Source organism: Erpetoichthys calabaricus, chromosome 2, assembly GCF_900747795.2.
Source record: "Erpetoichthys calabaricus chromosome 2, fErpCal1.3, whole genome shotgun sequence".
Taxonomy (NCBI): Eukaryota; Metazoa; Chordata; class Cladistia; order Polypteriformes; family Polypteridae; genus Erpetoichthys; species Erpetoichthys calabaricus.
The window spans coordinates 168,369,973-168,386,681 of NC_041395.2; the positions used below are offsets into that span (position 1 = coordinate 168,369,973).

Below are 16,709 nucleotides of genomic sequence, written 5' to 3' on the forward strand. Positions count from 1 at the left end.
AAAATCACAAAGGCACACCGCAATTCTACCAACCAAAAAAGCATTAAATCTCTTAGATGTGCTAAATTGTCCGAAGAGGCAGGATAGGGGACAGCAAAAAAAGCAGCTCAGAGATTGCCGTTCACAGACATAGCGCTCAGTGAGCACTTTGGACACATTTTCCAGCTGCTTTGTCCCTTTGCCCACTCATACAGGCGGTCCTCTCTCTGCCTCACTCCACTGACCTGGGGTCAGAGACAACTCATATGCCCACTGACCCTCAGCTCTACGACAGTCATTGGCGAATATGTACCCATGCAGATGGTCCCCCAACACATCTCCTGGCCGCTAAAGTGCTTTCTAAGTGCTGCGTCTGCAAAACAGAGATCGACCAACGAGCTGGTTTTATGTCGGCTTCTCCAGGTAGTCCCGTCTACCTCAGACAGGTCTCATCTACCTGAGGAGTGTGCTTCTCTCAGGTCTGGACCCTGGGGCACTACACTGTTGTTTCCATGGTGCACCAGTTGAAAAACACTTGTGAAGAGTATAATCATCAAGTTGTTTTTTTGGAGTTTCACTACATGTTTTAATGTATGCCCATTTAAGAGATCCATATTATTTTAAATAAATCGGTCTTTAGCAATGAATTCAAAGTCAGCTGTCATTTTGAGCATTTTTTTTTTTACTTTGACACATCTGTGTCTCACATGCTATACCAATCTGAGGGTTAATGTATTGGCCTCATTTTCTTATTGATTTCTTTTCGACTTGCCTTTTAGGAAGGCATTCAAATTCAGGTTGTACTTGCTCAAGTAGTATTTTGTTAAAAGTTCAGGTTTAAAGTCATTGTTTAAATTTAAACTATGACATTTTTTTTAATTCCTTTGTGTGTTGATTCTGCATTAGTTTTGTGATTCAGTGTGTATTTACTTAATTATTTATGAGTTTTATAATTACATGTTTTAATGTTAGATGTGATTAATCATGATTAATTACATACATTTATGTGATTAATTAGTTTTTGGTTTTTTTTGTCGATTCCCAGCCTTAATAAATATCCATTCTTGTTCCTCTTTTAGCCAATTTCTATCTTGCTTGTCATCTCTCCAAGGAACTGGGTATGATAACTTGATTATTTTCTTTTAAAAATTAATTTTACATTTTTTGTAATATCTATGCATCTTTGAATATTATTATCTGAACTCATATGCTCAAACTGTTGAGAAATTTTTTGCAAAGGTATTAATAATGCAAATGTCAAGAAACTATAGACATTTATACAATTAATTAAAATCTACATCAGTCACCCTGTGAGCTAATGGCATCACGCCTTGAAAAGAAGTTGAGGCTGTTTACAGAATAAGGCAAGTGTAGTGCTGGCACAAAGTGAAAATGGTATTTATATCCTGCTGTCAGCCTCCATGGGAATACCATCTGTTTTAGAGTCATATACAATGAATAACAATGGGATCTGTTCACTGAAGAATATTAGCTTAAGAAAAGTATTTTAATAGTTTGATTTTTGTATTTTAAATTTAATAATTCAAAAGCAAAATTACATATGTATTTATAGGATAGTTGTAACATTATTGTTGTGTAGGCTTTTTCTCATTGCACAGTAATGCCATTTGAATATTTCACCAACTGTATACTTGTGCATTGTAGCAAGATACGACAGAAGAAAATTAATCACATCAATTAAGAATATCAGTAAATTAGGGCTGGGCAATAAAACAATAAAGATAATTATCTCAAAATAATTTTTCCTCAATAGAAATATGGTTGATACAAGACTATAGAACTCATTCCATCCATATGTTGAAAGATAACACGGAAAGCCAATGATAATGAGAATAGCACCACGCAGAAACAATCGTGGCTGGAGTTACAACCACGTCAGGTTAAATGACAGTATGTCAGGAGTGAGAGCAAGATAAAAGAGAAAATGACTACAGAAAATGTTAATGAAAACTAGAAAAAAATCAGTGTTACCAAAGAAGACACCCCAAAGGACACAGCCCAAGGCACAAAAAATGAGGGCATTGTTGAAAAGTAGGGTCCAAAGAATTCAGTAGTGTGGAGATATTTTGGCTATTTAAAGACCAACAAGAAGCAGAGTAGTGTGCACTGTAAATTGTGCCGAAAGCATATTCTCAGAAAGACAGGTAATACCACTAATCTTTTGTACCACCTGAAGCAGTGCCATTCTTTAGAGCACACACAGGGCAAGACTTTGCAGTCCCAGACCCAAGCAAGTTCTGCACTAATGTGGATTTCTTGTGCCTTTCTTTTTTTTTTTTTTTTTTTCTTTTTTTTTTTTGCCTTGGTGCATAAGCTGACCACAATTCATATGTCAATTTTGTATATGTTGTCCTTCATTTACATTTGAAAGCTGCTTGAATTTGTATTGTGGATATATACAGAATGTTTTTGTCTGTTTATTTGTGGGTTTGTTTCCTAACCATTTAAAATAGTTTATTTTATAGTAATTTTAGAATTAAGATTTTATTTTTTTTATTTGGAGTTGACCAACAAATTTAGTGTGTTCTCCAGTAAAACTTGAAAGCTTTTAACTGATCAGAATTGAGACTTTTTTATTTTGTGTTACCTATTTTATTTATTTGGAGTTGACCAAAGAATTTAGTTGTGCATTATGTTTGTGGTCTCCTGTAACACTTGAAATTTTTGACTGGTCAGAAGTAAGATTTTAGTTTATTATACATACCTACTTTATTTATTTGAAATACAGTCATTTAATGTTCTACAGTACATTTGTCATGTTCAACTTCTGACAGAAAATAAATAATATGCAAACCACAATTACCCTTATATCTTCACATTTCACTTAGGAGTAAAAAGGAACCTTAAACTTTGACAGAAACAGTGATTTGATTTATATCATGATATATATCAATTTTGACTGATATGAAAAAATTTATTGTGATGAGGTTTTTTTCCATATCGTCCAACCCTACCCCTGTTACTTGCTTTCTAGCACAGATACCTTTCTTCATTGTTAAATTAAAGAAGTTGCTTGTCCAGAGTTACAGTGTATAGTTGAAGCCTTCATCCACAACAGGTACTGTAGGTAACAAGTGAAATAAGCAGAGCTGAATTTCATTGTTTAAAGGATAAGTTCAGTATTTTTCAAGATGAAAAACCCTTCATATCTGATATGCCTAGCAACTAGCCAGCCATCCACATATTTACAAACATGGTATATATGCATTTGTCACATGGACTTGTGTTCTAAAGTTAAATACTTCCTATAAATTTTAAAATATGTCTTGCCCACACTAGCGCCTTATAATGGACACTAATGGTGTTAGTGGCAACGCTGGAAAATTAATACCTAAAACTTATCTACTGTATGAAGCTGCAATAGTCTCAAAGTAAGAAAACATGCCTTCTGTGTTTCTGATGCATGTTTTAGACCAAAAAAGCAGCTGAAAATAATCAAGTTATCACATATTCCTGGTACTGTTTTTCTCAAGGTAAGGATACATTTGCTATTCACTTGTGTGAGTTCTCACATAAATATTAAAGTTAATCAAAACAAACCAACCATGTGCCATGAAAAATGTACTTGACATGGCATTTCAAGTGGAATCCATCCCCAATAGGGGAAAAGATTATTGTGAAAGAAGATAAATATAATTAAATTAATTAAATTTTTTGAACTGAATTTCTCTCTATTATATAAAAAAAAAACCCTGGGACGAGACAAGACTTTTTGAGAAAGATAATTTCAAGTCCCGCGAGACATGATTTTGTGCCAAGAGATTTAACCATCCCCGGGGATGGAAATAAAAGACAGAGTAGAAGACAAAGTAGAACGTCATAAAGAGGCTCGATACACATGCAGAGCAGGTTAGAGATAATGAAAGTACTAAAATTCAAAAGGCTCAAAAAACTGATAGTAAAGATCGCATTACCGCAAACAAGTGGAAATTATTAATCGTTGAAATAACGGAACAGCGAAAAGAGATTGAATATATGGACATAGGTGATATGACAGAAGTATGTAGATATTATTCGGCTTTACATTTTAAGTAGGAGACTTGTAGATAATCTAATTCATGTTTGTTTCTTCCCAATGGCGTATCCACAAGAAATAAAAGATTTGTTATTTGGTGAAAGTGAAATCCACAAACACTACAGGCAAATATCTGAATCTACAATAATCTGCTCGCATCATTCAAAGCTCAAAACGTAGATTTACATGATTCAGAACCATACGCTATGAGAATCAGTGGTCTCACACCAATTAAAGCTACTATAAGTTTAATTTCAAAGAAACCACAATTCAGTCAGGTTTATAGTTATGATCATGGAGAAGCGATGCAACATAGAATCAAAAGAGTTAAATGAACAGACATATTAGAAATTCTACAGCCAATAATGGATACAAATCCATATGTCCAAAAGTATCGCACTTTACACGAAATTTATCTGAAAAACACGGATAAAGAAGTTTTCTTGAATTTCTATATGAATCCAAAAGTTCACGCTCACATATATAATAAACCAACATGTGATGAATTGTCAACAATAATAGTTTTGAAAGACAGAGATATCTAAGACAGAGTTGATATTCGTGTTTATCCAAAAGCATAACACGATTCATTGCAAGCGGCAGATCCGGAAAATGATTAACACGTAGGCCCCGCACAGGGGTTGGCGAGTTAAGCAAGTGGGGGCAGAGCCCCCTAGTCTTAAATTAATGCATTAAATTTCTTGAACAGAACTTCTGCTGTAATTAGTGTCTTGGTCATATGTTAAAAAACAAAAAGTTGCACTTTATAAAGTCCTAATGTACCTTTGTCTTATTTTTTGCTAGATTACTTGCACTGTTTCTTTGTTACACCTTGCCTGATGAAGGGGCCTTAGCTGCCTCGAAAGCTTGCATTTGTAATCTATTTAGTTAGCCAATAAAAGGTGTCATTTCACCCTACGTTTTCCTATGTAAATGTTGTGTTCTCTCCATGTACTCTAATCAGAATTTAACTGCTTCTTAGAAGGTTCCATTTGAGATAGATAGACCTTACGCCTAGATAATGCCTAGATAGAAACAGATGACTAAATTTAGATTGTTTGTTAGTAAAATATGTTTTTTTCCTTAATTTTTTAGATGAAGTGAGATCTGTCCGCAAATCAGGTATGCTCACTCCTTTTTTTTTTTTTTATTCGAGTGTTACTGAGTCCTCAACTTCAAAAAAAATTTTCTGTTTTATATTTTAGAGTGGAAATGGATCAGCAGATTTGCAGGTGTGTATATGATTGACTTTACTTTTCTAAACATTTGTTGAAATTGCATTTTTAACTTTTATATTCCAATATTAGACCTAAAACTATTACCTACTACTTTTCTATTTGGTTTCCTTTTATAAGAAATGTAAGCAGTCTTGCACATTCGGTCTTGCTCCTTAAATCCCTATTCACTAGATACAGTCATATGAAAAGTTTGGGAACCCCTCTCAGCCTGCATAATAATTTACTCTAATTTCAACAGAAATATAACAGTGGTATGTCTTTCATTTCCTAGGAACATCTGAGTAATGGGGTGTTTTCCGATCAAAGATTTTTAGTGAAGCAGTATTTAGTTGTATGAAATTAAATAAAATGTGAAAAACTGGTTGTGCAAAAATTTGGGTACCCTTGTAATTTTGCTGATTTGAATGCATGTAACTGCTCGATACTGATTACTTGCAACACCAAATTGGTTGGATTAGCTCGTTAAGCCTTGAACTTCATAGACTGGTGTGTCCAATCATGTGAAAAGGTATTTAAGGTGGTCAATTGCAAGTTGTGCTTCCCTTTGAGTCTCCTCTGAAGAGTGACAGCATGGGATCCTCAAAGCAACTCTCAAAAGATCTGAAAACAAAGATTGTTCAGCATCATGGTTTAGGGGAAGGCTACAAAAAGCTATCTCAGAGGATTAAACTGTCAGTTTCAACTATAAGGAATGTAATCAGGAAATGGAAGGCCACAGGCACAGTTGCTGTTAAACCCAGGTCTGGTAGGCCAAGAAAAATATAGGAGCGGCATATGCGCAGGATTGTGAGAATGGTTACAGACAACCCACAGATCACCTCCTTACACCATCTTACTGCAGATGGTGTATCTGTACATCGTTCTACAATTCAGCGCAATTTGCACATTCTCATTTAGACAAGCCAGATTCATTTGAAACAAAGTGCTTTGGACTGATGAGACAAAAATTGAGTTATTTGGTCATAACAAAAAGCGCTTTGTATGGTGGAAGAAAAACACCACATTCCAAGAAAAACACCTGCTACCTACTGTCAAAATTGGTTGAGGTTCCATCATGCTGTGTGGCTAGTTCAGGGACTGGGCCCCTTGTTAAAGTCGGGGGTCGGATGAATTCAACCAAATATGAACAAATTTTTCAGGATAATGTTGCATAATGAATGAGCATGCATATGTGAATTGCAAGCCCTATCACACTATCAACACACAGCTTCTCATGGATGCGAACTGTATTGTAATGACCACCGAAACAGAAAAACTGAAGCACACACCAAATGACAGTTAAGCTCAATAATGGGAGTATTTATTTAACAATGAATGATCCACAGTCATACTTTGAGAAGAATCACTTTCCTGTTGTTATGGCCACGGGAAACACCTTGTTAAGTAACATTTACTGAAATTAGTGATGTTGCATTTACTCTTCCAGTGTTCCTTATCATATTTCAGGCTCATATGCTGTGTCTCTGTCTGTAATGCCCTCCTTATCTTCTATTTTTCCAAGGTCCTTGGAGTCTCCACTTGCCTTCGTGAAACTTTCCAGGCTTATAAAGTGTAATGCAAATATTCCAGGTGTTCGTGGAATGCAGAGCTCAGTATACTGTTCGCCAGTTTTCTGTCAGTCACTCTTCCAGCCCCACCTATCTTCAAGGCAATGTGCTTACTACTACAGTGCAGCTTGGAGTGTTGTAAAATCTTGACTTCCATTATTCTGAAGTGTGAACTCCACCTCCTTACTGGGAGTAGGTATAGGATGCTTCATAGATATCGCTCATGTTCTACTCTGGCATAGGACAAATTTTTACCAAGTCAGACTTTTAGTACAATTCCTTGGAATGATTCTAAGGTGGTTGATAAATGTGGGCAATTGTCTCTATAACCTGGATTAATGGGTCAGCCAGTTCTAGCATCAGGAAGCAGTAGTATGATTTCTGGTTGATTGGCAGCTGGTGGTCCTTGGTGGTTCTCCTAAATTTATGTTCTGTCCCCAAGATTTAATTACCTCCCTCTCACATTACAATATGTGAAACAAAATCCAATTAAATATAAAATTTCTGAAAGGCATGTTGGACAATGCATTTAGATTATAATCAAGACCTAAAGCCACCCCTACCCCAACTATATGAACAAAAGACCCATTATAAAATAGTTTCTCATGTATATTGAACCATCAAACATTAAACAGATTCAGAGGCCCAACAGGCTTTTTTTAGCCACATTAATACATTCTCGGCAAATTCTAAATAAGCTGTTCCCTGTTTCTCGCATGTGAATTTTTTTTCTAGTTTTTAGGTAATGTAAGATGTCTCTTTCCGATTAAGATAAGGATGGTCAAAATAAATTGACCCACAGGCAATGCAGGATGGGAAATCATGCTGAATTTGTAGTTGCATGATTTTATCCCATACAGTTACTTCAAATAATGTCATTAAAGTATTACTAATGATTGTGAGTTTGAAACTATGAGATAAATAAAGAAATATTCCCACTTTGCTCACCAAGACTAGTTGTAATGTAGGAAAATCACAAAACATATCAACTACCAAGACCATTACTTTATGTTATCATTCACATGTTATGGACTGGGCCTTGTAAGTTTTGGACAACTTTAATCTTGAAAGTGATGCACTATTTCAGGCTGAATTATGACATACTTTATACATACTGATGCATGCACACATACATTTGCTCATGAAAACGTCAATATTTGAAAACGCTATGCCAATTGAACATGGTTTTTTTTTTATATCTTGCATGTACTCCGCGTTATGGTGCATGGTACTAAGAATGCAGACAGGCTCCTTTTTTACAACAAATAGTTCTGAGCAGACATCAACCACAGCACCAACTGTGGTCATCACTGCTCTTGTGAAAAGAATGGAGATAAACGCCATCAACTCAGAGAGGGAGAAGCAAGTTCGTTGTACCATGTGAACGTCACTGACAGAATAAAACTGAATAATAAAAAAGCGCTAACTTTTACAAGTAGCCAAAATTTACACCCAGTGTTACAGACTCAAATCAAATGTATGTTTTTATTATAGTAATAATAATAGCAGCTCACTACACAAAATAAGGAGCACCCGGACTCAAACCCACAACCTTTTGCTCATAAGACAGCAGTGCTTGCCTCTGCACCACCCAAGAAGACTTATCAACTTTCTGTCGATTGACATTTGAGCTTTTGCATTTGACAGCAAAATGAAAAGTGAATGATTTTTTTTCTTTGATTATATTCTTGAATAAAAGTGCTCATGTTTATATGATATTTGGACTAAAGTCTTCACACATTATACACTTCATGTCATTATTACTATAATATGGAAAAAGTTTCTATTTTAGGTTTGTGTTCAGCATTTGTTTGCCACACATTTCCTGTTATACTACTTTTACCCAGATCATTGTAGACACGGAATACATATGAAATGAATGTATTCCAAATAATGATATATTATTTACCCTGTACAACTCCAGGCACCCCACACCCAGATAAAGAGACATAAGCTAGGAGAAGTTCAGCTGTGTCGGTGGGGGAGATAGGATAGCTTGCTGCTTGTGTTGATTGACAGATTTGCAGAACAAAAGACGCTGATGTAGAGGTATGATAAGAATTTAAGGGGACCCGGGATTACAACTTTTTTTGTAGCCTTCAGGGATTCTAGTGTTAACGCGGCATGTTTGTGAGTTGACTGTTAAAAGTATGCTCTTATTCAAATTAACTTTTACCCAGGAGATCCACATTTAATATAATTGACAGTGATGAAGTTTGGATCAGTATTAACAATTCTATCAGCACAGAGGGATATGTTACGTTCCATTTCTTCTCTTATAAACTTCCCTTACCTCTGACAATTGCTAAAGACAGCCAGCTAGTAACTGAGTAGCAAAAAAAAAAAAAAAAAGCCCTAATGGACAACTTATCTTCTTTTTTTAGGCATGCTACCTTTTTATCTGTAGAATCTAAACTTAGTTATGTTTGTTTAAGCTCTTAACATTTGTTTGTTTTAATAAAAATTTTATCATAAAAAAATGTACTTTGAACTTGGCTTTGGCAAACTGAATTGCCAATGGACACTTTGACATGCCCTCATATAGTCTAATCATCATTTTATTTAAGTGTTAACTCTTGCATATATCCTCTTTGTCCCTTCCTCTTTCGTTTTTAGTGGATATCATTTTGGATCCTGACACAGCTCATCCTAAATTCATCATATCAGAGGATTGTAAAAGAATGAGACGTGGGGAAGAATGGAGAGAAGTTCCTGACAATAGCGAAAGATTTAATGAGCGGCGTTGTGCTGTTGCATCAGAAGGCTTCATTTCAGGTCAATGTTACTGGCAGGTGGATATGGGTGAGAACAGAGGCTGGGCTTTGGGAGTCGTTAAAGCATCTGCAGAAAGAAAGGGTAATCTGAAAATGACTCCATCCTTAGGTTACTGGGTCCTGTGGCATGAAAACAATTTAGTTAAAGCACTGACAGAAGAACGAACAGAGCTGTTTGTGAATGTGGTGCCAAAGATAGTTGGTGTTTATTTGGATTATGAAGAACGACAAGTTTCTTTTTATAATGCTGCAATCAGATCCCACATCTATACTTATGTGGGTATGGATTTTGATACAGAAGAGAAACTGTTCCCACTTTTCTACCTGTGGGACTGGAGATCAGACCTTACCATTCTTGCAGTAAGTAGTGAACTTCAAGCAGAAGTTGCCCCGATTAGAGAGGCAATACAGACTGATCAATCCTAATGTGGGGAAAGGGAATGAGTTACTGTATTATATTTTTTTCTATGTACATAAAAGATTTCTTTATAGATCCTTTTGCTGTTAAATGAAAGCCCAGGATATGGTATATTTGCAGCTTAACCACTATAGTGTTAGACCCGAGCATCACTCTGGCTGTAAAAGCAGTGCTAAAAACGTTAGTCCCGAGTGACACTCAGGCAACGGTATAGATGTGTCGTACGTAACCATTAGACCTGAGGATTATTTGAGCTGTAAAATTGCCAATAGCATTAGTGCCAAGTGTAACTCGCGCAATGGTATAGGCATGTCTTGCACAAGTGTCAGGCCCAAGCGTTACCCAGGCAACAGTGTAAAGGCGTCTTCTCGTAGCCTCATAATGGCGTCTTGTAAGAAACGCCACTCATCAGCAGTGATCACAAAGTGAATCTGTCTTCAGGCAGTGAAAATGAAAGGTCGGTGAAACCGAAACTGAATATGGTGAATCCGAAAGTGACACTCGTGTCACTCGCACATGTGTCGTGTGCTATTCATATTAATTATAATTATTATTCATCATTATTATTATTTGTATCACTATTATAATTTCTATACTTCTGACTTTGCACATTCTACAGTAAAAGATGAGATTTAATAAAAATTACATTTTTCAAGCCAAAAAATGCAAGGCTGTAACACTAAGAAGGTTAAATTGATCTGGTTTCATATAAAACAGCAAGTAGATTTCTAATTACAGATGTATCATACAGTGATGTAAAAAAGTGTATGTCCTCTTCCTCATTTCCTGTTCTTTAAACTTAATGACCCTCTGGATATTTTCAGGTCCTCAACTAAATTTAATATTAGATAAAAGTCATATAGCTGTATTTTTAATTTATTTAATTTATCTAATTAATAAAGTTTTCAAACAATGTAAAAAAAAACATGCATCCTAATAAAGTCATGTCATTAAAAGGGATAATTATAGTAAACTCCTTAAACACAGCCAGGCTCTTCAATATAAACTTCAGTTTTTTTGTCCTTTACCATTTGAATCAAGTTGCCTGCACAGAGAGTCAAACACATAACACTATGTTCAGAGGAAATTCCTAAAGTGATCAGTTAACAAACTTGTTAAGATTGTGTCTGTGTGCTTAAAAATGGCTACAAATCCATTTCTAACGACCTGGAACTACAACAAGCCATGAAAAACAATAGAAACAGTAGTGACTCTTCACAGTAGCATTTCTTCATGGGCACAGGGCTTTTTTTTAAAAGTAGTTGCCAGGGTTTGGTTAAGAACAGTGTTAATGGACTTCCACAGCAGACATTTTATAGTTGGCACTAGTTCAGTGGTATTTTTCAGACCTTCACATTAGTCTCTCAGCTGGATTTGTGCTCTAATTACATGACAGGAATATTATTATAGAGCTAAAGGAAACTTTAAACATTCTGATTTCAACCTTTGCACACTTTACATTTTACATTTTATTTTAATCATAAAACCAAACATCAATTGCCAAGTGGTACACCAGTCTACCAGTTTTGCATAATGGGCAAAATCCAGCCATTTCCAATCTACTGCCAAAGATCAACTACATCACTAACGGGAATTGTTGCCAATTGCCCCTACCTGGTTGCTAGTGAAAGCCTAGCAACTGTTAATGTTGAGTGTTGAGTGTGATTAATGGTGCTTGTCTTGTGGATCTCTTGCTAGAGAAGTAGCCACACCATTTTCGAGGTTAACAATATACCAGCTTGCACTTTTGGGCAGTAGCAGTGGCAGGATTGCATAAATGAGTGGGCTGAAATTTGTCATAAATGGACCTAACATTATTTTTATTATTGTTAAATATACATCTCTTTATTTTAAAAAAAAATCTTGGCAGGGAGACGAGATGTAATCTTCTCGGAAGACACTTTGACATCCCGCGAGAGACACTTTAATGTCATGTGAGACAAGGCAGTGAGACAGAAGGACTGTTGCTGTACAGGCTTTTAAATGATCGACATGCAGCGCAACAAGCAGAATACACACCTCGGCAGCAGCAGCACAAAGCCAGTAGCTGATCCGTCTGCTTCTCCTTAGCATCCATTCAGCTCCCCCCCTTCACAATGTGAGTGGCAGAGACGCAAAGTGGCAAAAGGACAGCAGCTATACAGGCTTTTAAATGATCAACGCAAGCGTGACAAGCAGCGAATGATCCAACCGCATCTCCTTAGCCTGTGTTCAAAACCCCCCCTTCACAACGCGAGCAGCGTTATATGTCCCGCAAGAAAGAGATTTAACCATGCCCGGGGCAAGAAATAAAGGATAAATATTGTTTTTACAAAAGTTTTAAAGTAAAAGTGAAAATAATGCCTATGTAACAATTCCCATAAAAATAACAATATCTTTAAATTCTATATCCAGTAAACCAAACCCCGGGGTGGGCGAGCAGAGGGCAGAACCCCATAGTTTGTTAAAAAAAACATTTTAGAATTCCAGTTATACCAACGTGAGCAACGTCATCAGTTTTTTGTTGTGCTGTTTTGTTTGTTTTGTTTTTTTTTTACACTTCAAGTTTGAATGAGTCTTGCTTACACTAATTTAAATCCAGTTACAAATGGTGAAAATAAGCTGCCTGCCTACCCTTTGATGATAGCTTCAAGATACCAGCCTATCACATGATGCAAATGACCAAGTTGTATGCCTGGTTTGTGCGTTTCAAGTTGCGGAATCTAAAAGAGAATCTGTTATCAATTAAATTATCCCCAAAATGCTCAGATGGCATCCTTCCATATCCTGTATTCCAACCGCATATTTCTACAATGAGTCACAAAGCTGTGTGTCTTACCAGCCTTAACAGAAGATAGAAACTTTATTACCGATAGAGTTGATGATTTATTAATATCAGACAAATCCGTTACCTTTGCCAGGTCATTGTCATTTGACAATTAAGTGTTTGTAGATTATTCAGCATATTCAGTAGTTGTGCTGGCCCCACACCTATCAACCACAGTTAGCAGTGGGATTTTCACTTGCCACTGGGGGTGCATCACCAAAATTTTCAGTGCAGACCTCAGGCTGTAGGAGGTTTTGCAGTTCTGTTAGTTTCTTCTCACTAATAAAGCCTTAAAGGGTTGTTTGTTGCGGCATCGCTCATGAATATCTTACCTTGTTTACGTTTCCCTCGAACAACAACAACATTTATTTATATAGCACATTTTCATACAAATAATGTAGGCTCAAAGTGCTACAGGACCTACCCACACCACTAGTAAATTCAGTTACTGTTATATTTTTTTCATTTAATTTCTTCTGGTAGCTCACTCATGTGCCTTGCTTGCACCGCAACTTGCTCCAGTTACTAGGGCAACCTTTCCCATTTTTTTGGGTCTGTCACCTGTTGGTAATTGCAGCAGTGGGTTTAAATAGCCATCCACTTTGCCTTATCTTTATCTGAGATGCAGATAACAAAAACTTTTGCTAAACCTATCGCAAAGAATTAAATAAATCAACTTTAATAGTGATAAAGTAACACTGGCAGTTTATAATTATTTGATATTTTAATTGATGGATATTTTTTTGTTTGTTTTAAAAGAAAAAAATTAAAAAGCTAAACTATAAAACAGGGTTGGCCAGTTACAAAAAGTGGAATAATAATAATTCTTTGCATTTATATAGTGCTTTTCTCACTACTCAAAGCGCTTAGCAATTGCAGGTTAAGGGCCTTGCTCAAGGGCCCAACAGAGCAGAGTCCATTTTGGCATTTTACGTGATTCGAACCGGCAACATTCCAATTGCCAGTGCAGATCCCTAGCCTCAGAGCCACCACTCCGCCAAATGGGCACAGGCCCACCCTGGTGCTGCACCTGTTTTTGAGGAACACTTTTCAACCATATATAGTCATATTTTTTTGTGCTTTCAAAATTGACATTGTCACAAAAGTTTTCTATTATGCAATGTGTGTACAGTCAGGCCTTTGAGTGAAACTACAATAACCTGCAGGAAATTAATGACCGTTTCTCTAGGCCAGCAACCAGTGTTCTAATGAGATGCCTTTTAATATCATTTTAGGGTTAAAATGTCTGTGTAAATGTTTTTTTTCCTAGAAAGGTTGGATAAAATATGTCATATATAGGAAAGTTTATTAATAGAATTTTAAATATTAACTCAGTTTAAATAGTGTTAAAAATTGGACTAACTTCACAGAACTGTTGCAATTGTTAATTACCTGCAGAGGATTTGCTGTATGCTGAAATTTTGATCATGGATAGATTTATAGGTTAGTTACCTACTTTTTATAAGGCATTTTTGAGACAAAAGGTTATACAGAAATCTTTGTGTACATAATTGAAGATGAAATAATTACCATGTTTTTATCATATATTTCATGATATATCCACATTCATAATACATACACAGAACAAAAATCAGCCAATTTAAGCAAACTTTCACTTTCATAGGAAATACCTTTTATTTTTAAAGATTGTTTGTTAGTAAAATTTGCAACCACTGAACACCCCCAGGACCAGGAACTCCCATAATCTAAGAATTTTAGAAATGGGAAACTTGGAAATTCAATAAAATATGAAATTCAGTAAAATATACAAACTAGTTACCAATTTAAAGAATCACAGCAGTGTTGCCCAGCCCTCTTTAAGTCTGTGGTTTAGGGGTTGGGAGGGGGTTGGTCCTATAGCACATCATAAGCATGACAACTAGCCCCAAGATGACAAATTCTTCTTGAAAATGCAGTGTGATATACTCAAGTGCAACATTCGAACTGTAAGTTTCCTCCTTTATAAATGAGGCATGATTTTGTTGCTTGGAATGTATTTTACTGTTATTTTTTCCACTCCCATGTTATTTATTGCCATTTTGTGTACCTGATATCTTGTGTTGCTGTTATATGGCATATGTGATGTTACTGCATTGTTATTTGATGATATTCTTTTTTATGCTATAAAACATTATGGCACCAGGAAGCACAAACCTGATTTTTAAGACCAAAACTCTGAATATCATTCTTTATTCTAAATCCAAAATCATCGTTTATTTATTTTATGTTTGTATGTATTTATTTATTTTTTATGTTTTCTTTAGTTTTTGTTTTGAATTCAGTTTTGTTAAACAGCTTTATTTTGTTTGGTTTTCAGTACAGTATAGCAACTTTATTTTGTTTGGAAATGTTTTTTAGTGTCTTATTAATTGTTGTAACTGTTAACTTTGTTTTATCTTTGTGCTACAAACACATCAGATTGCCAAGCAGTGAATGTACAGAATCAATTCAATGGACATATCATTTTTGGTGTTCTTTATATTTTGCATCTTTTTATATGACACCTACACTGTTATTGGTAAGTAAATCTGTGTGTACCTTATTTCTTTGGATACCTCACACATGTTTTGTCACTAGTAATATGGAATTTAAATATTGCTTCTGTTATAGGTCAATTTAGTAAAACGCAAAACATGAAATTCTATTTCTTAATGCCTTTTTTCTCAATGAATGCTTATTTTATGTAAGTGTATTTAATTTTATAATGACACAAAGGTTCAGTGGCAGTTTACCTCAGATAGTATAGTACTAGCAGCAGATCAAGACTATAGAATATGTAGCACAGTACTAAGAGGAGATCATCCTGAGGCCTAAATGCTGTCTCAGATTAATACCAAGTTTAACTAATCTGCAGCTAATCTTGTTTTGGCTTTGCATTACTCCTCGGTTTGCTCAGCTGGCCATCTGATCACTCATTAATAGCAGTGCGATAGAAATTAATGTCCCACCCTCTCTCAATTGAAGAAGTGCCGCCACAAATTTTGCTTAATTTAAAGGGACAAAGCACAAGGGAAAAAGTTCATCCTCATGTAAATTTATTAACAAATAATTGCAATCAGAAGGCTGCATTGATTAAGACTGAAATGAGTATCACAGTCATTATTGTAAACGTTATTTAATTAGAGAGTATGAAAAAGCACTGAAATCTTTTTATGTTAGGAAAATCATATCTGAAGCCTGAGTATCTCTCTGTAACTCATTTCCCAGTTACCTACATAATATAGAAGAGTTCATACTTGTCATTCATTATGTACCCAGCTTTTCCTAATAGTCAAAATAATACAAAAGCCACTAATACATATAAAATACCTAGTCAGAAGCTGGATGATATTTATAAAGAATATCTCATCACAGCACAGACTTCACAGTACAAAGCTGTATGTAAAATATATTGTGAGAGATCTCATATCAGGTTTGGAACACACCCACTAAGTTGCCTATCTATCTATCTATCTATCTATCTATCTATCTATCTACATGACACTGAAGAAACTGGTGATCTAGTGATTTCTTAAGTAGAGACACTGACTTTTACTGTCTTTTTAATGAAGAGTAATGGTTAAGTGGTTGATCATTCCATGCATCGCTTGTCTTTTTATATGGAATTGAGTTAAATATATACTGCTCAAAAAGATTAAAGGAACACTTTTTAATCAGAGTATATCTTCAAGTCAATGAAACTTCTGGGCTATTGATCTGGTCAGTTAAGTAGTAGAGGTGGTTGTTAATCAGTTTCAGCTGCTTTGCTGTTAATGAAATTAACAACAGGTGCACTAGAGTGGCAACAATAAGATGACCCCCAAAACAGGAATTGTTTAACAATTTTCCCTCCTCATCTTTTTGGCATGTTTTTTCACTAGTTTTCCTTTTGGCTACTGTCACTACTGGTATCATGAGGTGATACCTGGACC

General features: G+C 35.6%; 1 protein-coding gene across 1 annotated transcript in view; it reads left to right on the forward strand.

The window, feature by feature from the left end:
- Nucleotides 1-16,232, forward strand: part of LOC114669493 (butyrophilin subfamily 2 member A2-like) — a 72,024-nt gene extending 55,792 nt beyond the window's left edge. The window contains exons 7-10 of the mRNA XM_028825722.2: nucleotides 1,059-1,097; nucleotides 5,111-5,137; nucleotides 5,221-5,247; nucleotides 9,417-16,232. Coding sequence (XP_028681555.1) covers nucleotides 1,059-1,097; nucleotides 5,111-5,137; nucleotides 5,221-5,247; nucleotides 9,417-10,000 — 677 coding nt within the window. The 3' untranslated portion in view covers nucleotides 10,001-16,232. The remainder of the gene's footprint in view (nucleotides 1-1,058; nucleotides 1,098-5,110; nucleotides 5,138-5,220; nucleotides 5,248-9,416) is intronic.
- Nucleotides 16,233-16,709: the final 477 nt, after the last annotated feature.